Below are 27,538 nucleotides of genomic sequence, written 5' to 3' on the forward strand. Positions count from 1 at the left end.
TTTGATTTAACAAAAAACGTATATTTATTTTTGTTTATTTGATTTTTAAACTAATTGTATCAATTAAAATGATTAAAAGGGACATTTTGGTCTTTGTGTGTCAAGAGAACCCTAGAAATCCTTACTATTTAAACTAATGTCATTGGCTCATGAAAAGAAAACCCACACAGTTGCCTAGCGGCAGACCTAATCCTTACTCTCTCCTCATTAACATCGGTCACCCTTCATCTTCCTCACTTCATCATCTTCCTCACGAAACCCTATTCCGTCGTCAAACCTTCATCCGCCTCCGCCACTACGAAACCACCACCACCGCCGCCGACGCCTAAACTGGAAGCTCCCTTACCAGAGTTCAAACCCTCTACCGACACCACCTTAATTCATATCCCATCTCACTCGAGATGGTTCTCATGGAATTCCATTCACGAATCCGAAATCAGAAACATTCCCGATTCTTCCAAAAACCCTAGGGTTTACAAATACTAAAGAAACTCAATCGTCAAGTTTTTCAGATTCAATCCCAATAGAAAAATAACCTTCACCGATGTTTGCAAAACACACTTTGGAGACGTCGGTTCAATCAGGAGAATCATCGATTTCCTAGAAGCTTGGGGTTTAATCAACTACCATCCTTCTTCTTCGCTCGCAAAACCTTTCAAATGGGAAGATAAAGACACCAAAACCGAATCAGCTTCAAATTCCACTGATTCTCCTCCAGCTCCTATCAAAGAAACCGCTAAGAGAATCTGTAGTAACTGCAAAAATCTTTGCGCCATTGCTTGCTTTGCGTGTGATAAGAATAATATGACTCTATGTGCGAGGTGTTTTGTTCGCGGCAGCTATGTTGGGACGAGTAATACTGATTTCAAGGAGTGGAAAGGGATGAGCGAATTTGAAGAGTGAAGATTTAAGGTTGTAAACTGGTGAATCTCAAATGCAGATTGAAGGTTGCAATCTATCTCAGATGCAGGTTGAAGGATTGAGGTTACAGGTTCCAGAGTTGATGGAAGTTATGGTTAGGTTCAAAGAGCGGATCCAGTCACGAAGCATTGACCGACACACATCAGTGGCAAGATCAACGCAACACTAGCAGTTTCCCACTGACGGTAACAAGTCGAAATTGATCGTATCGTTAGCTACTCGGATTTCATTTCAGAAATAAGTTGATTATATTGCTCATTCATTATGCATTTCGGTTCTGATTGAATTATAAAGCTGTTGTGTTTATTTTCTATTAAGATTGCTCATGTTCTTTCGCACTTATGTTGGATTGGAGTCCGAAAATGTTGATTGATTATATTGCATCTCCATTATTCCATTATTGCGCATTCGTTTCTCTGTTCGAGTCGGTATGGATAGATTTCCATATATGATTTCATACACTAAAAGTACATAATGATATTGCGTTTTGGCTCTTTCAAACTGTCCATTTTCTTTGCTTTAAATTCGACCGTGTTCACTTCCGAATGAAGTTTATCATTATGGTTATGATGTTTATTTGGAAACCACTGAGATTGAGACCGATTCGTGCTTATTAGTTTTGTTTAAGTTATCATGTGAAATAGAAAGTTTGAGCATGTTATTCATAAACGGTAGATGAACGTTGACCTCCTGTTTCAAGTTTTGTTTTTTTACAGGTCGTTTTTGTTTCTCGATATCGAGTTAATGACGGTTTAAGGGGAAAATCAAAATTGGAGTGATTTAGGATTTTGTTCTGTAATACCAACATTTAGAGGAAAAGAGATATGGTTGGAGTATTGATTAATGTGGTGGTAGTAGAAGAAACTATGAACAGGATTTCATTTTGATCATAGATTAAATTATTTATTTTTTTAATTTTAAAATTCAATTCATTTTAAAAAATACTTATAAAAAATTAAATTATTTTTTCAATTTTAATTTAAAATTCAATTCATTTTAAAAAAAATACTTATCAAAAATTAATTTATTTTTTTCAATTTTAATTTTAAATTCAATTCATTTTAAAACCACTTATCATAAATTAAATTACTTTTTCAATTTTAATTTATTTTAGAATTCAATTCATTTTAAAACCACTTCAATTTCAATTTAAATCACGTCTAAATTCAATTCATTTTAAACCATTCCAATTTCAATTTAAATCTTGTCTCAATTTATTTGAATTAAACCTTGATCAGGTACCAATTGACCTCTCTTAAACCAAGTGCAATATTCAAATCTTTTTTCTAAATAAAACATGAAGAAAAATATTATCCTGGATGGAATATCCAGTTATAATCCTGAATATTAGGCTCAAGCTGTAAGAGCTTGCAAGCCGTAAGTATTCGTCTTCTCTTCCCCACTCCAATATTCAAATCTCTTTTCTAAATAAATTGTGAAGAAAAAGATTATCCTGGATGGAATATCCAGTTATAATCCCGAATATTAGGCTCAAGCTGTAAGAGCTTGCAAGCCATAAATATTCGTCTTCCCTCCAAAACATTCGTAAATATTCGAATCATTTTCTTAGCAATATTGGAAAGAAACAGACTGCCTGGGTGGAATGTCCAGACGTAGTCCCGAGTACTAGACCCAAGCTGTAAGAGCTTGTAAGTCGTAAGTATTCGTCTTTCAAACTTTAAAATACTTAATTCCTACCTTAATACTTTTTCAATAAAGATGGAAATGGAACATGGTGTATACCGTGCACTCCTGAGATTAAGATTCGAGGCGGATGCCTCGCCTATCTTAGCTCTCGCCGTCGTTTAAACTTGTCAATGTGGTTTCTTTAAACCCCTTTCTCAATCAAACCTAAAAATACTTAATCTCTATTAAACACTTTTGCCAATAAAGATGGAAATGGAACATGGTGTATACCGTGCACTCCCGAGACTAGGATTCGAGATGGATATCTCGCTCATCCAAGTTCTCGCCATTACTCAAAATACATCCAACCAATCAAACTCTTTTTCGCCGTCGTGCGACTAATCAAAGAACCTTTTTCATAAATGAAAGATATATTGTCTTAAGGTGACGCAAAACAATGTTTCGACCATGATTGTTGAGTTGAGATAAGTGACACTTTTTCGAATGTAGATTTATAAATCCGTTTGATGTGTGGTATGCGTCCACTCCTCATCTGTTTTGGGTAAAACAATGTTTTCATCGATTAATACAGTATAGCTTTCGCTAAAATCGACCAACGAACAAACATTTTTCTACCTAGAACTACGTAAGCCTTGATTTCTCTTTTGAGATACGTAGGAGCAGGATTTTTAAATCTTGTCAGGCCCACTAATAAAAAACTTAGGTTTAGTCCTTCGTCAAAAATCCAAAAACATTCTCTTCTCATCCTTTCTTTCTTTCCCACCTAATAATTCGAAAAGCCTAATATTTCAACTAACACTAACGCACACAACTAACCTAATGGTTCCCGTTGAGTACAACGGACGTGAGGGGTGCTAATACCTTCCCCTTGCGTAATCGACTCCCGAACCCTGATATTGGTTGCGATGACCATACCTTATCCTTTCTTTTAGGGGTTTTATCGATATTTTCCCTTTCCCATTTTTGGGAATAAATAAAGTTCGGTAGCGACTCTGTTCAGTCCATCATTGCGAGCGTGCAATCGCGCTTCGCTTAAAGTCGTATCCCCATTTTTTCGAGGTGCGACATATGGTGACTCTGCTGGGGAAAATAAATCCCTAAGTGAGTCAAGCCTAGTTAAGTCGTTTGTGTGCCTTTGCTTGTTTACCTATGTGGCTTTTCTTTATTGTTTTTACTATCTCTATTGTCATATTGATATGAATCTGTTGTATTGGTTCGATTATGGTTTGGTACTTGGATACTCTGATTGCAGACCTTGTGGGAAAGACTTTTTACCCGAGTCTCGAGTAAAAACATAAGATAGGACGAGGTTGAGTAGTGCGGGTCCGCAAGATGTATTTCTCGTTGGGTCGATACGAGAACCTTACTTAGAGTAGATTCTTAAGAGGATGTTGTCGCTCGGCAAGTAAGTTGCCGTAAGCTTCGATATTTTCTTTAGGATCCATGACTCTGAGAACCATTTGTAGAACCTTAGTTCTTTGTCCAACTAGGAAAGATGGTTGCGTAGTGTGGGTCTGCGAGATGAATTTCTCGTTGGGTCGATGCGAGAACCTCACTTAGAGTAGATTCTTTAGATGTAGTTGATGCCCGGCAAGTAAGTTGTCGTAGGCAGCGAACAGTCTAATGGATCCATGACTCTAGGAACTTTTTTTGAAACCCTAGATCTTACCCGGTGAGAACCTATTCTTGGAGAGCAATTTCATTCATCAGTACCTCAGACTTTTGAACCCGTGTATTGAGAAAAAAACAAATATGCATGGCTTGCATTGCATTCATTCACATTCCCTTGCATCTGCATCTCATCATAATGCATGACATTTTCCAGACAAAATACAAAAAAAACTCATCCATCCTTTGTCCATGATAAGCAAAGTGATTCCTGACACGCGTTTAGAACGAAGAACCATGTCTCAGGAGATGATGGACGAGCTAAGGAAAAGCCAAGAAGCACTGAAGGAGGAACTTAATCTTTTGAAGAGCCAAATGAGATGGGTCATGGAAACCCTGCAAGCCTTATTGAGGAAAGAGGACCATCCTATACCCATTGCTACAACAGAGGGGGCTACTACCCCACATCCATCTAGTGTTACCTCAAGTCAAGGGAAATTCCATGTGGAAGCTCCTCATCTACCGGCATATGGCCCTCCCTCAAGACGTCATCATCAACATCCTCTGGCTATTCCTCCTCAAAATCACCGAAGTCAGGTTCAGAACAAAAATCAGAATCAGAACAAGAGGAACAAAAATCACAATGACCCAATTCTGGTGCCATATAGCAAGCTCTACCCACAACTGATCCAGAATGCTTTGGTGACCCCTCGAGCTCTCACACCTGTGTCACCATACCTGCCATGGTACAATCCAAATGCAACATGTGAATTCCATAAAGGGGCAGTAGGACATGACCTAGATTCTTGCTTAGCGCTGAAAGCCTTGGTACGAGAGCTGATTAACAAAAAGAGCTTAGTCTTTGAAGAAGATCACCCGAAGATCAAGTGCCAATACCATACTGGAACAATGGGGAACTCCATCGAGGAATGCAAGAGTTTTAAGTTCAAGCTGCAAAGATTGATTGACACTAGGTCACCAACACTCAAGGAGGAAAGCTCAGGTATATGCCTCTTGATTTCTGGGCCAGGTAATGAGAAAGGGAAAGGACCCTTGAAACCCCTCAAGGTTTTGTACCACAAGGAAGATGTCATGGATGTGGCTAATGAGCTATCATTGTTTCCTGGTAAGAGCATTGAGATACCACCTTGGATTTCCAATGTCACGACCCATACCAATGAAAGAAAAGTAGAAGTGAGTAGTGGATCCAAGAGGGTTGCGTTCAATGATGAGATTGAAGGAAAATAATTTGAAGATCATCATGTCAATGTCAAAAAGCTTGTTGATCCCAACCTTCAAGTTTGAAGAAGTCAATTCCCTAAAGCTGGCAATCATTTGGCTGTCTCAGCATTCTTTTTGTAGTGTCCTTGCATGTTGATTGTTAATTGCTTTTAAGCATTGTTGTTTTCTTTGAATTGGTAAGATTAATGAAATAATTATGCATCTTTTGAATTGATCCATTCGTATTCACTCGTTTTTCATTTATGTTAAAAACAAAAATACTACTCTCATTCACTTTTGTTTATCAAACCGTTGTGTTAACAAAGATTGGAAGGAGGATGATGAAAACGAAACACCTTTATGGTATGCTTTTGAGTAAAACCTTGTCGATGATGTAAGGCATTGTTTCAAATCCCCAAACACTGAAGAGATAAGGAGTTAATCCCTAGTCAACCACTTTGAGCCTAGAAGTTGGTGTTTATTTCGGATCTAAAACCCTTAATCTTAACTTGGGGCAGGGTAGTTGTGTTCAGATAGTTTGATCATGCATTCAATCTTTCAAAAAAAAATCGTCTATATGTACACCCTCCAATTAAGTTCAAGCACATGTTATCCTTCTCGCACATGTTGAAGTGTCAAAGAATCTAAGAAAAGCTAAAATTAGTGTTGGTTGATCCTTATCCACCAATAATATGGCAGTCAACACCTTTTAAAAAAAAGATTGAAAAAGCTCGCTAAGTCAAACACCACAAAATGACTTAGGCAAAAGTCAGGGCATCCCGATGGATCGAAAGCTTCAAAGAAACGGTCCAGGCAAAATCAGGGATAAAGAAAATCAATCAAAAGAGGTCATTAAATCCTCAACAAAAACAAAATAAGGTGACTGCCATTTCAAGAAAATCTCGCCTTGAATCCCCATTTTTACTTTCGCACCTTCGAAGTCGAATGTGTGTATTGAATTAACTGAACATAGGAACTGGAGATCATCAAGAAGAAAGGGTGGGTAAAAATAAAAATTTTGAGCCTTATATCCTTTTGTTTCAAAAAACCGTGAACCAGGCCACGTTACAACCCTTAGAAGACCTAATTGAGACATGGTTTATTTTGAAAGCATACTATAAGAAGGTTGTGTTAACTTGACTCCAAACGATTTTTGTTAATCATTTGATGGCCCCCACTTGCATACTGTGAATGACTTGATCACCATTGTGTTCTTATCAACGACTCGTTCACTGTATTTCACCCATTCATATCAATAAACTTTGAGTTCAAATTTTTGCATAAGCATTGAATTAAAATTACCATTTTTGAATGCACAATCTTATTTGCGAGTCAACACTTAACATCAAAGAAATTCCAACAAAATGCAGTTGAGGAAATTGATAAAGTGAAAGAAGTCCAAACAGGGGAAATCACTTTGAGTATCATTCAATCCAATCTAATCACCCCAAGGTTCAGTTAGCCAAGAGTAATTTGCTTCAAGACTTAGACTGGGGCAAGCCACCTCAAAGCTCAATGAGTCCAACTATCCAAAGGACAGTTAATCAAGAGTCTACCATTCCAACACTTGGTTGGTCGAGTTCAAACCATTACAAGTTTCAAGCACTTGGGGCAAGCCATCTCGAGGTAGTCTCATGGCAAGTTGTTTCCAAACTCACTTTCAAGGTGAACATTTCCAAAGACCCAATAGACTGGGGCAAGATGAGCCACAAAGGGGCAGACCCCCTTCATGCTTTCAATTAATCAAACAAATTCTGCCATATGTCAACAACTATTGAGTTTAAGATGAGTGCCCGAAAATTATGCTAGCACGATTCATTAATCCTCCAAAAGGATCCCATTGGCTAAGTTGTGGTTTTCAAGCTTGATAGAATTCCCCTTTGATAACATCTATCATAAAATATTTGGTTGAGTTCTCGGTGTTGAGGAATCATGATCTCCATAAACAGCCTCTACAAACTCCCAGTCCAATCAAGTGTCAGCATTTTCATATCATGATCATTCATATATCATGCATAAAAAAATCCAAATCATGCATAGCCGAAATATATTTCGTGCTCATTTTGCATTGACCCAGGTCTTGTTGTTGATCATGTACCCTTTGACCTCTAATTCCGGTTTGTATTTGGTGCCCTTAAACCAACATCCGGTTTTCGCAATCATTTTCAAGTCCAATTGTTGTTGGCAAAATCCGGTAAAAGTTGGTTATAATCCATTACTTACGATTAAGAGTCCAATTGTTATTCCATTATCAGGTCATATATGAACCTGTTGTTCAGTGCTATTGAGGTCATATATGAACCTGTTGTTGAACTTTATTCCATTATCAGGTCATATATGAACCTGTTGTTCAGTGCTATTCAGGTCATATATGAACCTGTTGTTGAACTTTATTCCATTATCAGGTCATATATGAACCTGTTGTTCAGTGCTCTTCAGGTCATATATGAACCTGTTGTTGAACTTTATTCCATTATCAGGTCATATATGAACCTGTTGTTCAGTGCTATTCAGGTCATATATGAATCTGTTGTTGAACTTTATTCCATTATCAGGTCATATATGAACCTGTTGTTCAGTGCTATTCAGGTCATATATGAACCTGTTGTTGAACCTTATTCCATTGTCAGGTCATATATGAACCTGTTGTTCAATACTATTCAGGTCATATATGAACCTGTTGTTGAACTTTATTCCATTATCAGGTCATATATGAACCTGTCGTTCAGTGTTATTCAAGTCATATATGAACCTGTTGTTGAACCTTATTCCATTGTCAGGTCATATATGAACCTGTTTGTTGAGTGCTATTCAGGTCATATATGAACTTGTTGTTGAGCTTTATTCCAGTGTCAGGTCATATATGAACCTGTTTTGAAGAGTCTTTCTCTATGATTTGTTTCAATGTTGTCAGGTCATATACGAACCTGCTGTTGAGCTTTCATACCAGTATTACCAGGTCATATATGAACCTGTTGATACACTCTTCTTGAATTTTTTTGAGCTTGTTAGGTCATATCTGAACCTGCTGTCAGAACTTCTTGGTATCCCTCAATACTATTCAGGTCATATATGAACCTGTTGTTGAGCTTTCGTTCCAGTATTACCAGGTCATATATGAACCTGTTGATACACTCTTCTTGAATTTTTTTTCTGAGTTTGTTAGGTCATATCTGAACCTACTGTCAGAACTTCTTGATATTCCCCAGCATTGTCAGGTCATATATGAACCTGTTTATTGTGCTTTATTCCAGTATTGTCAGGTCATATATGAACCTGTTGTAGCATTTTTTTCCTTATTCGGGTTTAGTAAGTCATATGTGAACTTACTACCGAAATCTCTTGTACTCTAAATGTTGTTTATCAACTTTCACTTCGATTACTCCCTAGTGTGTGTCTGATTCTCCAGCAGGATTGTTTTCCCCAGCAAGTTGTCTTTTTAGCATTTGTCTGTCTCCCTGTAGACCATCAGCATCCCCCACAAATCCTTATTTCATTCTGTATCCATCATAAAGCATCATGTTAGGGTTTATCTTATGTCCGATCATACCCCTAGTAGATAAAAATTACAAAAAAAAAGAGAATCTTTCACCCATGCATATCATCTCATATCATTTGCATTTCAGGATCAAAATTCGGGTCTTCTTAGTATTTAAATATCTCCCACTATGATCATATGAAGAGTGTCCTGCTTCATATTCTCCAGTTGAAGATACTTAAATAGGGGCAACTGCCATACCCCAATTTTGACCCTGAATCGCTGACTCAATACATTCATCATAGCTATTGCATATCTACATAGCATAACATACATTCCATACCGCATAATGCCTAAAATATCAGTCGAAATAATTTTTTGGAATTACAGACAAACCGATTGAATTAACCGAAGGATGTGCGTTAAATTAGTGAACCAAAAATTTTAAAATCAAGCTTCTAGACATCAATTTTATTAATCTACGTTTCGCGTAGTTTAATCTAGTATGCTCGATTTATTTTTCAGCTAATTTTTCGGCCACATTCTGATCAGCTCAAGCCTGTTTAACCGGTCAAAATTTATTTCAAAATTAAAAGAAACGCTGTATTTTCCAATAAGTTTATTTCACATTGATCATTTTGGTGCATTTATTTTAATTTTTCGAGCATTTTTGCGCACATCTTTCATTCATTTTGAGTCCTTTTATTTATATATTTTTTAACACATTCACAAGAAATAAATAGGATTATTCATATTTCCGTTTCAATTTTATTTTGATTATCTAATTAAAAAATATTAAATAAAAATGATTAAAATATTTATTTATTTTATTTATTTTTATTTAACAAAAAATGTATATTTATTTTTGTTTATTTGATTTTTAAACTAATTGTATCAATTAAAATGATTAAAAGGGACATTTTGGTCTTTGTGTGTCAAGAGAACCCTAGAAATCCTTACTATTTAAACTAATGGCATTGGCTCATGAAAAGAAAACCCACACAGTTGCCTAGCGACAAACCTAATCCTTACTCTCTCCTCATTAACATCGGCCACCCTTCATCATCCTCACTTCATCATCTTCCTCACGAAACCCTATTCCGCCGTCAAACCTTCATCCGCCTCCGCCATTACGAAACCACCACCACTGCCGCCGACGCCCAAACTGGAAGCTCCCTTACCAGAGTCCAAACCCTCTATCGACACCACCTTAATTCATATCCCATCTCACTCGAGATGGTTCTCATGGAATTCCATTCACGATCCGAAATCAGAAACATTCCCGATTCTTCCAAAAACCCTAGGGTTTACAAATACTACAGAAACTCAATCGTCAAGTTTTTCAGATTCAATCCCAATAGAAAAATAACCTTCACCGATGTTCGCAAAACACGCGTCGGAGACGTCGGTTCAATCAGGAGAGTCTTCGATTTCCTAGAAGCTTGGGGTTTAATCAATTACCATCCTTCTTCTTCGCTCGCAAAACCTTTCAAATGGGAAGATAAAGACACCAAAACCGAATCAGCTTCAAATTCCACTGATTCTCCTCCAGCTCCTATCAAAGAAACCGCTAAGAGAATCTGTAGTAACTGCAAAAATCTCTGCGCCATTGCTTGCTTTGCGTGTGATAAGAATAATATGACTCTATGTGCGAGGTGTTTTGTTCGCGGCAACTATAAAGTTGGGACGAGTAATACTGATTTCAAGGAGTGGAGAGGGATGAGCGAATTTGAAGAGTGAAGATTTAAGGTTGTAAACTGGTGAATCTCAAATGCAGATTGAAGGTTGCAATCTATCTCAGATGCAGGTTGAAGGATTGAGGTTACAGGTTCCAGAGTTGATGGAAGTTACGGTTAGATTCGAAGAGCGGATCCAGTCACGAAGCATTGACCGGCACACAGCAGTGGCAAGATCAACGCTACACTAGCAGTTTCCCACTGACGGTAATGAATCGAAATTGACCGTATCATTAGCTACTCGGATTTCATTTCAGAAATAAGTTGATTATACTGCTCATTCATTATGCATTTCGGTTCTGATTGAATTATAAAGCTGTTGTGTTTATTTTCTATTAAGATTGCTCATGTTCTTTCGCACTTATGTTGGATTGGAGTCCGAAAATGTTGATTGATTATATTGCATCTCCATTATTCCATTATTGCGCATTCGTTTCTCTGTTCGAGTCGGTATGGATAGATTTCCATATATGATTTCATACACTAAAAGTACATAATGATATTGCGTTTTGGCTCTTTCAAACTGTCCATTTTCTTTGCTTTAAATTCGACCGTGTTCACTTCCAAATGAAGTTTATCGTTGTGGTTATGATGTTTATTTGGAAACCACTGAGATTGAGACCGGTTCGTGCTTATTAGTTTTGTTTAAGTTATCATGTGAAATAGAAAGTTTGAGCATGTTATTCATAAACGGTAGATGAACGTTGACCTCCTGTTTCAGGTTTTGTTTTTTTACAGGTCGTTTTTGTTTCTCGATATTGAGTTAATGACAGTTTAAGGGGAAAATCAAAATTGGAGTGATTTAGGATTTTGTTCTGTAATACCAACATTTAGAGGAAAAGAGATATGGTTGGAGTATTGATTAATGTGGTGGTAGTAGAAGAAATTATGAACAGGATTTCATTTTGATCATAGATTAAATTATTATTATTTTTTATTTTAAAATTCAATTCATTTTAAAAAATACTTATCAAAAATTAAATTATTTTTTCAATTTTAATTTAAAATTCAATTCATTTTAAAAAAATACTTATCAAAAATTAATTTATTTTTTTCAATTTTAATTTAAAATTCAATTCATTTTAAAACCACTTATCATAAATTAAATTACTTTTTCAATTTTAATTTATTTTAGAATTCAATTCATTTTAAAACCACTTCAATTTCAATTTAAATCACGTCTAAATTCAATTCATTTTAAACCATTCCAATTTCAATTTAAATCTTGTCTCAATTTATTTGAATTAAACCTTGATCAGGTACCAATTGACCTCTCTTAAACCAAGTGCAATATTCAAATCTTTTTTCTAAATAAAACGTGAAGAAAAAGATTATCCTAGATGGAATATCCAGTTATAATTCCGAATATTAGGCTCAAGCTGTAAGAGCTTGCAAGCCGTAAGTATTCGTCTTCTCTTCCCCACTCCAATATTCAAATCTCTTTTCTAAATAAATTGTGAAGATAAAGATTATCCTGGATGGAATATCCAGTTATAATCCTGAATATTAGGCTCAAGCTGTAAGAGCTTGCAAGCCATAAATATTCGTCTTCCCTCCAAAACATTCGTAAATATTCGAATCATTTTCTTAGCAATATTGGAAAGAAACAGACTGCCTGGGTGGAATGTCCAGACGTAGTCCTGAGTACTAGACCCAAGCTGTAAGAGCTTGCAAGTCGTAAGTATTCGTCTTTCAAACTTTAAAATACTTAATTCCTACCTTAATACTTTTTCAATAAAGATGGAAATGGAACATGGTGTATACCGTGCACTCCTGAGATTAAGATTCGAGGCGGATGCCTCGCCTCTCTTAGCTCTCGCCATCGTTTAAACTTGTCAATGTGGTTTCTTCAAACCCCTTTCTCAATCAAACCTAAAAATACTTAATCTCTATTAAACACTTTTGCCAATAAAGATGGAAATGGAACATGGTGTATACCGTACACTCCTGAGACTAGGATTCGAGATGGATATCTCGCTCATCCAAGTTCTCGCCATTACTCAAAATACATCCAACCAATCAAACTCTTTTTCGCCGCCGTGCGACTAATCAAAGAACCTTTTTCATAAAGGAAAGATATATTGTCATAAGGTGACGCAAAACAATGTTTCGGCCACGATTGTTGAGTCGAGATAAGTGACGCTTTTCCGAATGTAGATTTATAAATCCGTTCGATGTGTGGTACGTGTAACACCTCAAAATTTGCCCTCCTCTTCTTGGGACTAGTTTAGCATATTGAATTTCATGTTTTAGGACATTAGGCATTTTCATATTGCATATCATCTTATAATAAGAAGTCATCCTCCCAAAGTCTTTTCAGAAGATGGAGAGGTATATGATTCAAGCTTGAGGGTTTCTAGGGATTGATTGTCAACCATCTGAGGGTTTGTGCTTCAGTCAGGGCTTCTTGATACTTCAAAGAGCTTGAACATTATCTTTTTTGCAAGGGTATATCATCATTATCATGGTTATGTCATCATCCAGGGTTTCATTGTGCTTGCTCAGGTTCCTTTAGATTAGGGTTTTGACCGCTGGTCAACCCTAATCAATGCATTCTTCCAATCAGGGTTTTCTCAAGGAGATGAGGTATTTTTATGAGATGAGTATCATATGAGTATGATATTGAGCTTACAAGAGCTAGGGTTTCATTTCTGAGCCATTTCCTCAAGTGGTGGAGGTTCAAGCTGATCAGGGCATTGCAGGGTCATCGGAAGACCTGAAAGTCAACTGTAAAGTCAACTGAGGGCTATGAGGTGGGGAAAGGAGTTTCAACATCTCCGTCATGTTCAAAATAGGTTCATTTGTCATTTCAAACATCTATCTTGAAGAATTTGAAGTCAGGGCAAAAGTTTCCAAAAATGGAAAGTGACCTGTAATTGAAAGTTTCCAAAAATGGAAAGATTCTGGTTCAAATTCAACTTGACTTTGTATCATCAAATAAGCTTCAAATGAATTTTTGATGAACATGAAAGTTGAAGATATTTCTCTCCTCTTTTCAAAAAGTCCAAGATCATGAATTTATGTTGAATGGTTGAGAAGTTATGGCCAAATGATCATGAAGTGTACATGGAAGTTCAACATGGCATAACTTTTGACTCAAAACTCCAAATGAAGCCACTCTTTTTGAAAAATGCTCCTTGTGACCTATATTTTCCAAATCAAGCATTGCATTGCATGAAAAAACGTTCACATGATTATATGTAAATTCAAGTGCATTTTGGAGGGAAAATGGGGAATTCAAATTTGGTGCATCACATGAGTAAAATTCCACTTGCATTGTGTTCATTGGTTGATTTTAAGTGAATGTGAGCATTTGCATGCTACTATTCACGTGGTGCATGGACATGGTACATCATTATTCATTTTTTGCATTCCATTCCAATTCTTGCTAATTTTCATTAACCATTACAAATTTGGATTAGCAAAGTGATTAGTGGACCATATAAATAGCAAATCATAACAGAATTTTCTGATAATCACATTTCTAGATCTAGAATCCATTTTTCCCTCCAAAATTCTCTCTCATTGAAATTCAAAAATTCTTCACATAAACACACAATTTCTTCATAGATCCTTCATCCTCATGGAATTTGGAGCATGATTCATCTATTTTTCATGGAATTTGAGCTGCTTTTGAAGACATTCAAGCACATGAACACATCAATGGAAGGTTCAAATTAAGCAAGATCTAGGAGGATTCAAGTACTGTTTCCTATTCAAAGCTTCAAAAGAGGTGTTAGAGAGAAGAATTGGAGCTTGTGGAGGCCTGAAACACGTGATTTGAAGCACTGCCATTCCAAGTAGGTGGATTTTTGCCCTTCATTATTTGCTATTATATGTACATAATCTTGTAGATCTTGTTGTGGTGAGAATTCTGATATAAATATCTTTGAATTTGGATGAAAAATGAAGAAGATATGTGGATTTCAAGTTTAGATCTAGAAACTTATTTGCTTCGATTCAGAAAATCCATGGAGATTTAGGCTTAGCTAATAGGATATTTGGAATGTACGCGAGAAGATCTTTCCAACGGTATAAAATTTGCTAAATTCTGCATTTGGTGACGGTGGCGCTCCGTCGAAGACGGCCGGAGAAGACGGCGGAAACCACTGTCCGCCACCGCCTGTTATAACTTAGGGTTTTAACGCCAAAACGACGTCGTTTTGTCCCATAGCGCCAACCTCCTGAACCTGCGTTCGATTCCCACCTTGCATGTTTATTTGATTTTGTTTTTTGAGCGCTGTCTTGGACCTTGGTATCCTGTGTTCGATCCTTGGCTCGGTACATTTGTTAATCTTAATTTCCAGCGCTTCCTTGAACCTCTTTCTCCTGTGTTCAATCCTTGGCTGCAACATATTTCCAATTTCATTCAAAACTTTTTCTCCCTCCAAATTGCCATGTGTTTTTCATATTATTTCAATATTTTCATTCAACTTTAGAAAATCATAAAATAGAGCAAATTAATCCAAATTGTTCCCAATTTTTTTTCATATGATTGTGTGGATGTCTTTTATTTTTAGATGATATTTGTGTGAATTGTTTACTCCTGGTTTTTTAATTGTGATTGTGTGTTTGCACATTTTTAGCACATTCCCTCACTGTTTTAGACACATGGGTGTATGGTGTGACAATGTGTGTCACACATTTTGATGTTATACTTGTGCATTTTCATTCCTAGGTCATTTGATCTCTTCTTATTCTAATTTTTTGCATGATGCTGGTGTTTAACATGATAATCTTACATAAAAAAATTCATGATCATTGGATTCATTTCTGTTTTAATATGGAATTTCTCTCCTTGATGTCCAACTTTGACCACCTTTGCTTGCCTTTGCCTTATCTTGATTAGTTGATGACCTTGCCTTGTGATTTGGATTTGATCCTTTTTAGGACATGTTCTTACTTGAATAAATGTGCTTCATGTTGAATATCAACTTCTGTTTTGACTTTTTGCTTTGCCTTTGACCCTAGTCTTTGCACTAGTGGTTTGTACTTACCTTTTGAGCTTTGCATTTCAGGTTCAAGCAATTAGCTCTAATGATTGATGTTGATCTCATGACTTGAGATGCAAATTATTTTGTCCACTAACCTTTGTTGTGTTGTAGGTCCCTTGGTGATGAACTCACTTGAGTTGTTTACACATAGGACTTGTATTGTGTAGATGATGAATAAGCACCACTGTTGACTGTCTGTTTGATTTGTCTGAATGTGAATACTGATTGTTTGGCTTTTTGTACAGGTACATTAGTCGCTTTTAGCTCATTCTTGAGCTTTACTTTGTTTGTGGTTGGCATACCACCTAGGTAATCATCCTCTAACTCCATGTAGTCTGGAAGCCCTGTCGTTTCTTTTGGCAGGCATTTGGCTGAAGTCCTCCTTAAGAGGCAATGACTGTGTTTGTTTACTTTTGTGCTAAAGACCTCCTTGTCGAGGCATGTTACTTAAGTCCTCCTAAGTGAAGAGGCAATTGACAGATAGAAGGGACTAGCAGTCAGTCCCCTATTATTCGTTGAGTCGTTCATTATGCTCGCACTACGTGCTGACGCTCTTGAACCTAACCCAAGATCCTTGTATATAGAGTCAGTCAAGTGGAGTAGGGTCCCTCATTCTGGATCCCCACGTTTTCATTGATTTGAAGCTCACCCAGGCCAGGGTTAAGAGCTATGAGGTATAACCCTCATTACCTTTCATCTGCTCACCCTGACGATCAATGTCAGTGGTTAAGAGCTTCATCATACCCTTCCAGTGTTGGCTTGTTTGTCGAGGTTGATATGACCCCTTGACTAAAGCCCAGCCTCGTATGAGCCGCATGTTTGCATATAGAGTATGATAATTGCTTGTGTGTTTGCTTTTCATACCTGTTGATTTGCTGTTCGTATTGACTTGCTTCCTGTGTGAGTTAGGTTCTGATTAGATACCTCAACCTAGGACTATTGTGGATTGCATGACAACTATTAGGCTCGAGTCAGTCTCCCTTTTAGTTAGTCTCCCTAGTCTCTGGTTAGGAGAAAGTTTCTCCCATGTTAAGGGGAACTACGTTGCCCTGATCCTCATACCAGATGAGGTACGTAGGCAGGAGATCATGCGAGATCTCTCCGGGCACCCTTTTTCTTTTTGCGTGTGTTTTACTTGACAGCTCTTAGGTTCGAGTACCAGACTCCCTGTTAGCTTGTCAATTTGATAACCTTTTGGTGTGTGTATGGAGTCGGATGTAAGACCAGCTATTGGCAGTTCGTTTCCTGTTTGATTGTTGTTTGTTGGGAGTCGGATGTAAGACCAGCCATTGGCATTCCGTTTCCTTATTGTGTTTGTTGTTTGGAGTCGGACGTAAGACCAGCCATTGGCAGTCTGTTTCCATTTGTGTGTTTCTTTTGACGTCTCAGCGTCTCTTTTTAGTGTTGTGTTTCGGCGTGCGTTAGCCGAACTACGGTAGCTCTGATTCTCATTCCATATGAGATACGTAGGCATAGGATGCGATGTCCTAGCGAGCCTGTTTCCCATTTCCCCGAACTACGTCGACTCTGATGTTTGCTTCTAACAAACTACGTAGGCCCAGGATGCGACGTCCTGCCGAGTCCCCTTTCTCCGTTTTCTTTCGCCTGTTTATTCCAGTGTGTGTGCATTCTTTGAGCAGTTTAGCAACCTTATTCTATTCTTTTAAGCGTGGATCCCGTCGAGTATGACGGACGTGAGGGGTGTTAATACCTTCCCCTTGCGTAACCGACTCCCGTACCTTGCAATCTCTGGTCGCAAGACCATTCCTTTCCCTTTTTCAGGTTTACTTCGAGCATTTCCTTTCCCTCCTTTGGGATAAATAACGCACGGTGGCGGCTCTGTGTCTTTTCCCGCCGGTTGTTTTTCGCGTTGCGCCAACTGGCGACTCTGCTGGGGACTTTGATGTTGACCTCTTACTGGTCCATTTTCCCTGAGCGAGTCAATCCTAGCGCTCTCTAGGATAGTTATGGTTGCTTGTGCTGCTTATTTATTGCATTTATGATTATTATGCTGTGTATATATTTGCATATGTGTTTGCATGCATCATATTATCATTATGCTGGATTCTGTACAGGTTGGTTCCTCTGATTTGGGGTGGATGTTCTGAGTGGGGCTAAAACCCAGGCCCGAGTATACACCTAGGATTAGCGTGGTCTCATGTTGCCTCTCATGTTAGGTCAACATGTTTTTGGCAATGTGACATACCACAGCCGGACGAGGTTCATCTGAGATAGCTTTTCCATTATGGAGTATCCACTTTGGTTGAGTTACCTCTTTTGAGCTATTGACTTCGGTGACCATTCTTTCCCGGATCTTTGGTTTAGATGATCTTATGAGAGCTGCAGCGGCACACCCGAAAGGGAAAACCCGTTGAGTATCTTGCCCGATTGTCGAGACCATTATCCGCCTTAGGATGACCTTATTAGAATTCACCTATGAGGGGAGGGTTTGATTCCTACAGATGCATGTTCTGATGGTGACTTTCTGGTGGTGACTCTGGTTCAGTTGGATCATGAATATTTATTTCTGAGACGCCGGAGTTCTGTCCATGGTATTTATCAGTGGGGATCCGTTTATTTCAGGATTCCCTGGGTTGGTACAGATGATTTTGTTGTTATCAGTTCAGAGGGTTTTCTGTGATGATGGTGGTATATCCTCAGGTTCCGTTTATTTCAGAGCTCCCAAGTTGGATTTATGGTTACTCAGTGTCGCATCCGCGAAAAACAACCGGCGGGCTAAAACAAAAAAAACAACAGAGCCGCCACCGTGCGTTATTTATCCCAAAAGAGGGAAAGGAAACGCTCAGAGTAAACCTGGGGGAAGAGAGGAACGGGCTCGCTAGGATATCGCATCCTATGCCCACGTATCTCGTCTGGAACGAGAATCAGAGCGGCCGTAGTTCGGCTTACGCACGCCAAACAAGCAAACACAAACACAGGCAAACATGGAGCCTGAATGCCAATCTCTGGACTTACATCAGCATCCAAACCAAAACACACACAAGAAGGCAAACGTGGAGCCCGAACGCTAATCACTGGACTTACATCGGCATCCGAACCAAAACACACGCACACTGGAACCCGAATGCCACTTGATGGACTTACATCAGCTTCCAAGCACACAACAACCAACAAGTTAATAGGGAGTCGGGAACTCGAGCCTATACCTGTCAAGCAAACACACAAAAGAAAGAAAAAAAGTGCCCGGAGAGACCTCGCATGGTCTCCTGCCTACGTACCTTATCTGGTATAAGGATCAGGGCGACGTAGTTCCCCTGAACGGGAAAGAAATTCTAGCCAGAAACCAAGGGGAGACACACTACTAGGGAGCTGTACTCGAGCCTAGTGTTATCATGCATCATTGCCCTATGTTATGGTTTCTATCTACCTGCACAACAGCAAGCTAATCCTAACCAGGAAAAGCAAAACACACATGCTCAATCAAAATAAAGCAAACATTCACATAGCACACACTATATCCCGTCAAGTGAGGCTCAAACCAAGGGGTTAGACTGCCAAGGCAAGTCAACTGTACAGGGTAGTGTTCGCTCTTAACCCTGACATTGAGAGTCAGGGTGAAGCAGATGAAAGGTAAGTGAAGATTAGACTTCACAGCTCTTATCCCTGGCCAGGGAGAGCTTCAGACAAAGGAGCGTGGGTTCAGAATGGAGGAACCCTTCTACACTCAAGACTCAGACTCAACTATACAAATGTACAAGATCTTGGGTTAATGTCCCAATGCATCAACACAGTGGTGTGAGCAGAGGGACGACTCAACAGAATAGCGGGGGATGGATTGCACATCCCTTGGGTTCCGCCAATTGCCTCATAGAGGTCTTCACATGCTTGGGGACAAAAGTAAACAATCACAAACATCGCCTCTTAAGGAGGACTTCAGACAGTTGTCTGGCCAAGTAACAGGCCAGGTCTTCCAGACTACATGGAGACAAGAGAGTCTACCTCAATTGGTTTATACAACCAAGCAACAGCAAAGCAAGTTCTTAAAGAACTGTTAGCAACTAATGTACCTGAAATCAATCAAGTACAGTCAGTATACCAGACAAACCAACATTAAACAGTAAAAGTCAAACACAAGTTAATGCACACAAGTGCAAGCCATGAGCTCAAACTCAAGCATCAAACCCTACAAAACAAAGTCAAGGTTAGTCCTAAACAATTCACAAGTCAACTTAATTAACTTGCATTTTCCTCCTTAAGGCATTTGCATCTCAACCTGAAAATCCAAACCAAACATGAGAAACAAGACCACTAGGCCAAGCCTAGGGTCCAAGGGAGATGAAAAAATCAAAACAGCAAGTGAAAATTATCCAAAATCACATTCCAACAAATTAGAAACAAATGCAATTGGTCCCATGCTCATATCATTCACCATCATCATTTCATGCACAAAATAGCATCAAACATGCAATTTGCAACCTCAAATGACCAAACAGAAAGATCTCAAGCAAATCCATACCAAAACAATTCAATTAATTCCACAAAAATTCAAGTCTAAACAGAACATATCCAATGAATAGCATATCAAATTTCAGCTCAATTGGATCCAGGGAAGTAGGTCAATGAAATTCATAAAGTTCAGACAAGTTCAAACAAGCCAACACATGATATCAAAACAAGCACCAACTTCCATCAATCATAAAACAGTGACAACATATGATAAATGAATGGGATTAAAACCAAAATGACCTATAATATGTCTACAATGCTCACACCAAATTTCACACTCGTCCAATTAATGACCAGCATTTCACAAATCAAATGGTAACATGTGTCACAAAAAATCACAAAATGACCAAACATAGGAGAAAATTCCAATCAATTAGGAAATGCCATCAATAAATCCAGAAAAAATCACATGTATTCCCAACATACATGTTCTCAATCATGCAAAAAATTAGCTCAATTCAATCTCCCTAAGCACATCAAATAAAATCATGAAGTTCACAATGCTTGGTGTGACACAAATTGTCACACCTCTATTCAAAAATTCATATCTCCTCAACCAGGTATCCAAAAATTACAAACTACATACCAAAATCACCATCAAAGAGTCAAGAATATGCACAAAAATTTCATGAATTTCTTTGAAAGCATCATCATTTCATGAGTGATATGGCAAGACATGTACAAAATGCATACATTCAATCAATCCCTAAGCATTTTTATTTTCCACATGTGCACAAAAATATTAAAAATCATCATTAAAATCTACACATCACAAGGAGAACAATGCAAAAAGTCTCACTAATTTTGGACAAAAAATGAATTAGATATGAATTTCTAAAGATCATGGATGAAAATGAAAATAGAAATGAAAAAGAAATGAAATGAATTAGAATTAATATGTGAAAATGGCAAAGTCGTAATATTGAGGAACTAAGCCAAAACGACGTCGTCTCAATTTAATTCAGTGGCGCGTTGTGAGTGGCTGGAGGGAGCGGGAAACACGTTTTCAAACCAGGCCATGGAAATTTTGGATCAAACGCGTCTAGCTCTTGTTCTTCATCAAGAACAATTCCAGAATTTCCAGAAAATTGGCAAGAACAATTTCTCACCAAAACGAGCAAACTATACATCATTGGAACCGTCTCTCAACCTAGATCATGGATATGTAACTAGTTTCTCCTAACTCTCAACATGTTAACCGGATCGATCAAAAAAAGAAATGCACATCAAACTTCAATTCACGATTTCTCATCCAATACTTAACCAAATCAAAAACTATAAACAGCATGATGATCTACAATCAAAGACCTACAAAAGCCATATAATAGTTCATGCAATGGAGGAAATCGAAACTCTACCTCTTGGAGATTGCAGATCGTGATTTGTGCTTTTCAAGGTCCAATTGTGCGAAACAGATGGAGTGCAAGGCTATGGAAGATGTTTGGAAAAGATTCCTCAGCTCAACGATGCTCCAGTTGCAAGAATCTTCAAAACTCCATTGATGAGCATATGTATGACAGTCCAAATCCAGCAATGTTTAACCACGAATTCAATGAAACAGTCCTTCACCAAGGCTTATGGAGTGTAGATCCACGAAGAATGAACAAGATTGATGAAGATTTCTTGGAGAAATGATGAAAAAAGTGTGTAAAAGCTTGGAGAATTTGAGAGGTTTTGGAGGGAAAAGTTGTTGCAATCTTGGAGAATGAAATGTCATTAGCATTTTCTGTTACAGTTAAGCCTTTATACCAATGCTTAATCAACTTCTTAATCCAAATTAGCAAAATTGAAAGTGATTAGCAAAATGAGTTTTAAGTGCATAGTCCAAAATATCCTTTTGTGAATTAACCAATGTAACAGTGCCATGACAGTTGGAACAAGTCTAAAATGAGGTATGTGAGGTGTTGGAAAAAGTCCCATGTGCAAATTCCATGTAATGCTCAAATTCACTATCTCACACCAAAAATGCTAAATAGTCCACTTGAAAAATGACTTTTTGCCATGAGTATTTTTGATGAATTTTGACCATGCATCATGAAAGACCATAGGAAATGGGGTTTTCTCAAAGAAAAATCATCCAATTTGGCCATTCCATGTGAAAGTTATGCCACTTTGATTTTAGGCATTTTTGGAAAATGATTGGACCATAACTTGTCAACCATACATGGGAATTTCAAGTTCTTGGACTTTTTGGAAAGGTGAGAGCAAGATCTACAACTTTCATGTTGAACAAAATTTCATTTGAAGCATTTTTGGACATGTAATTTTGTGGTGAAAAACTTTCCATTTTTGGAAATTTTCATTACAAGTCACTTTCCATTTTTGGAAACTTTTCTCCTGACTTTATTTTCTTCATTCTTGATGTTTGAAATGCCAAATGAAACTTGTTTCAACATGAATGAAGTGTATCCTACCCTCTCCCACCTCCAAATCCATCAAATCAAGCACAGTTGACCACAATTGACTTTTCTGATTGATAGATGAATTTGGCCATGCACTGATCAAGCTGAGCCCCAATTCTCTGATGAAATGGCTCAATGATGAAACCCTAGCCTCCATAAGCTCAATACAATCATGAAATGATCCCCATATCCATTATAGACCCCATCTCCATGCCATGCCCTGATTGGCCCAATGCAGCTGATTAGGGTTGACCAGTGGTCAAAACCCTAATCTCAAGGTATCTGATCAATCTCTTGAATCTTCTGGATGATAACAAGACCATGATGATGATGATGTATCATTACCACCAAGATGAAGACCAATCTCCTTGAGAATCATGAAACCCTAATTTGATACACCACCCTCAGACAGTTAGTGATCAGTCCATTCAATCAATGAAACCCTAACTTGCATCTCAACCTCTTATTTTCTGCTCAAGACTTAGGAAGATGACTTGCACAATGTAACCACATGATATGCAATATGCAATGCCTAATGACCTAAAAAATGTTATGCAAATAGATTAAGCTAGTCCCAAGAGAGGAGGGCAAATTTTGAGGTGTTACACTCAGTACCTTAGATGGTTGTGATCAGTTCAAAAACCAGAATCCAATGCAGTTGATGATCAGATGACTTGGGGGATGGCACAGTGCATTGCATTCATGCATCATCATCATTCCCATTTTGCATTTATCCGCATCTAACTCATGTTTATCCATATGCAGGGGACATTCTTGATCGAGATCCTGGTTGAGAGACTTCTTCCCAGATATGAGGACCGGCTTGAAAGCTGATGTTGTCTACAATTTCTTCGACCCAGAGATTGATGTGCTGAGAGATATGATAGCATTGATTACACCTGACCGCGTGGGCATGTTCCATGAGACTTATGGTGGTATTCTGAAGGTGGTTTTCAGGCTCGCAGATACAGATAGGAGTGCCATCCATACTCTTCTCCAGTTTTATGACCCGGGCCTGAGGTGCTTTGTTTTCCCGGATTATTTGTTGGGACCTTTGATGGAGGACTATGCCAGCATCCTGGGTATTCAGATTAGAGACCAAATTCCCTTCTATGTTACCAAGGGGGAACCTGATGTTGCTGAGATTTCTCGTGCTCTTTATTTGAGCACAGAAGTGATTAAGGGGGGTCTGAAGGAGAAGGGAAAGTTGCCCGGTTTTCATCTGAGTTTCTTGGAGGCCAAAGCCAAGGAGCATGCTGTTTTGGGTGATTAGAAGGTTGTATGTGCTCTGCTTGCTGTCAGCATTTATGGAATCGTCCTGTTCCCTAATCAGAAGAACTTTGTGGATATTAATGCCATCCGGTTGTTTGTGCAGAGGAATCCTATTCCTACTTTGGTCGGGGATGTTTATTACTCGGTCCATAATCGGAATGAGAAGCAGCGTGGAGGATTGGTTAGATGTTGTGCTCAGTTTTTATACAAATGGCTCATGGGATATTTGCCTTCCAGAGGTGCCTTTGTCTTTCTTGATCCTACTGTCAAGTGGTCAATCAGGTTGATGGGTTTGCGAGCCAAGGACATAGCTTGGACTCACAATGGTATGGCTGGACGAGATTTCATTTACAGTTGTGGGAGTCTTCCCAATGTGCCTCTTATAGGAGTTCAAGGTTGCATTAATTACAACCCGGTGCTTCTTAGGAGACAAATGGGATTTGCTGTAGAGGGTCCTCCCCTTGGGCGCGAGATTCAGGAGTCTTTCTACTTCCCGATTGAAGGTAATCAGCCAAAGTTGAGGCAAGTGTCTGATGAGTGGCGCGACATTCAAAGGAAGGGCAAGGTTCCTTTTGGTAAGGTTAATAGCAGGTCTTTTCCTCTGTTTGATGATTGGCTCAAAAAGAGGGTTGAGCTCATGCATCTACCATTTCCTGGAGGTGATCCTTGGTATCCATTGATTTAGGGGCCATGTTCTTCTATCAGTATGGAAGAATTCCTTGAGATGAAGAGGCCAGAGATCAGCTGCAAGCAGAGAAGACTGAGTTGGAGATGAGTGTTGCTAGAATCCAAATGGCTAATCAGGAAATCAAAGGGAAAATAGAAAACCAGGATAAGAGACATGCCATTGAGGTGAAGCGCTTTGAGATAGACACCGCTTATTACCGCAAGATTAGCCAAGCATTAGAGTCATCTACGAAGGAACACGACATCACCAAGGAGAAATTGGCTAGAGCTTTGAGAGTCATTGAAGATGAGAAGAGGAGACAGGTCCTTGTGAAGACTTAGAGGGAAGCCAGAGTCAAAGTCCTTATCGTAGAATGGGAAGCAAAGCTGAAGATTAAGGAAGAAGAGAACGCGAAGGTTATTGCTGAGAGAGATCACTATCTTGCTGAGAGGGATCATTACTTCCGACAGATGAAGATTCACCAGAAGGAGATAGGAAGACTGCAGTAGGAGAACACTGAGCTCAGGTTCGCCGTGAAGTTTACCAAGATGGTTGATGATGCAGAGCCGTCTGTGGGACCTTCTTCAGTGTAGACTTTTGTTGTTATGTGTGGATTATCGTCAGGCCTGTTGACGGAATTCACTTGCTTGTATTTTCTTTCTGATTCTGGAGAATTGTAATTTGATGTATGACTCTTACACGTGTAGTGCACTTTTGAGATACAATGGTTATTGTCATTCATTGATCGATCTTCAAGCTTTATTTGCTTTCCTGTATGCACTCACATAGCACACACATGGTTGGATGATATCTTTGCTAAATCATAATTCTCTGCTCTGTATGGTGAAACCAGATGATTGATGTCAGAATGTGGTTGTCAAATTATTATCTGTCTCGATGAAACCAGGATTGAAAGGCAGAGTGTTCCTCATATGGATAGACATTGCATTCATGCATGAATCATGATAACTTGTCTTCTATTTTGCAGGTGTCAGTTTCTAACGTGTTTGATTGTTTCAGGAATCATTGCTCGCGCACGTAGAATCATTCTTTTGCACGTAGCACATCCGCACAGATACCCTACCAGGCGCAATAAATCCAGACTGATGGATACATCAAACGTAGATATTCTCGAGCTGAAAGAGAAGATGGAAGAGCTGATCAATGTTATGCAAGGGTTCGCCTTGGGGCAGAAGGCGCTGGTTGAGAAGGTGGAGAAGCTTGAGCGGGCTTCTGCTGCTAATAGTGGTAATAATCTGGAGGGGGTCTCCAATAATGGTCTTGGTGGTTCTAGGAATGGTGGTGATCCCAGAAAGAAGACGACTACTGCTGGTGTGGTAATCAACAACGGTGGTGGGTTTGGTTTTGCTGCAGGCGGTGGGCCCGGTCCTGTAGTCAATAATGTGAAAGATAATCAATTTCCTCCTTTCTTTGGGGGCTGAGGAGGATAGAGAAGAAGACCAGTTCTCCGTGATGAATGAGCAATTTGGTCAGTACGGTGTTCAGCCGCTAAACAAGGAGATTCAGGTATTAGCAGAGAAGATCAGGGCTTTGGAAAGCTATGCTACTCTGGGGGTTGTCAACATGTCAAACATGGGGCTAGTTGAGGGGATTATGATCCCACAGAAGTTTAAAGCGCCTGCGTTTGACAAGTATAATGGGAGTTCTTGCCCAGAAACTCATCTCCAGGCTTTTGTCCGAAAGATTTCTGCTTATACAATGGACCAGAAGCTCTGGATGTATTTCTTCCAGGACAGCTTGTCTGGTGGGTCTCTGGAATGGTACACCAAATTGAGATCTTCGGATGTCAAGAGCTGGAAGGATCTTGGAGATGCATTCTTTAAACAATATCAATTTAATGCTGACATGGCTCCTAGCCGTACCTAGTTACAAGGTATGTCTCAGAAGCCTAATGAGGGGTTTAAAGAATATGCACAGAGGTGGAGGGAGTTGGCTGCCAGAGTTCAACCCCTGTTGGTAGAGCGGGAGATGTCTGATCTGTTTATGGGTACCCTTCAGGGGACGTTTGCAGAAAGAATTGTAGGATACCCGGTTACCAACTTTGCGGATATTGTAGTGGCTGGGGAAAGAATTGAGAGCTGGTTGAATATGGGAAAGATACAGGGTAATGCTTCGTCGTCTGGATCGAAGAAACCCTTTGGTAATGGCCAACGAAAGAAGGAGGGTGACACAAGTGTTGTGTATGCCCAGAGAGGACAAGGTAGGGATCGTTACTACCAGCACACTGCTGCGGTAATAATTCCTGCTGATAATCAACATGCACAACAACAACAACATCAACAACAGCAACAACAACAGCAACAACAACAGCAACGGAAGCCATTTCAACAGAGACCGCAGAGGACCGGGTATCAGGTGAGAGGGCGAATGACTGATCGTCAGTTTGATAGGCCACCTGTGACATACTCATTCTTGCTGAAGAAATTGAAAGATTTGGGGTTGGTTCAGCTGAGGACATTGGCTCCATTGAGACCAAACCAAAGGCCTGCCAATTATGATGAGAATGCCAAGTGCGAATTCCACTCTGGTGTCCCTGGACACAATGTTGAGAATTGTAAAGCTTTTAAGCATGTTGTCCAAGACCTGGTGGATTCTAAGGCAATCAATTTTGCACCATCACCAAATGTTAATGCTAATCCCATGTCGGCGCATGGTCAGATGGGGGTGAATGCAATTTCTGAGGATAGGAGGACGATTGGGCTGATGAATATAGATCAGTTGAAGACTCCGTTGGCGGAGGTCAAGAGACGACTGTTGATGAATAGGGTCTTTCCGGGTTGTGGTGATTGCTGTGCTGCGTGCACTGTTGCTACCGATGGGTGTGTTTTGTTGAGGGATGTTGTCCAGAGGATGATGGATGAGGGGAGTCTCAGGTTTGAGAAGGTCGGCATGGAGAAGGAGGATGTCTCCACCATAACCATCTACTTTGATCCGGTCGACTTGTCAGCGCTGGCAGATGCAGCTCCAATTACCATCACGGTACCTGGGCCTATTCCTTATGACAACGACGATGCGGTGTCGTGGCACTATGGTGGGGAGGTTTACTATAATGATGAGAAGCAGGAAGATCAGGATGCAGGTGAAACCACCGTTTCAAAGGTGGA

The 27,538-nt window shown here is 39.1% G+C and overlaps 1 protein-coding gene across 1 annotated transcript; it reads left to right on the forward strand.

The window, feature by feature from the left end:
• Nucleotides 1-9,859: 9,859 nt before the first annotated feature.
• On the forward strand, nucleotides 9,860-10,615 carry LOC127122393 (SWI/SNF complex subunit SWI3B). The gene has a single exon (XM_051052732.1). The coding sequence runs from the start codon at nucleotides 9,860-9,862 to the stop codon at nucleotides 10,613-10,615; it is 756 nt and encodes a 251-aa protein (XP_050908689.1).
• The last annotated feature ends 16,923 nt before the right edge of the window (nucleotides 10,616-27,538 follow it).

Source organism: Lathyrus oleraceus, chromosome 2 (genome assembly GCF_024323335.1).
Source record: "Lathyrus oleraceus cultivar Zhongwan6 chromosome 2, CAAS_Psat_ZW6_1.0, whole genome shotgun sequence".
In the NCBI taxonomy this organism is placed as follows: Eukaryota; Viridiplantae; Streptophyta; class Magnoliopsida; order Fabales; family Fabaceae; genus Lathyrus; species Lathyrus oleraceus.

What these genes read in the sequence shown, in the direction of transcription:
- LOC127122393 (XM_051052732.1), top strand. Translation starts at nt 9,860, where the DNA reads ATGAAAAGAAAACCCACACAGTTGCCTAGCGACAAACCTAATCCTTAC.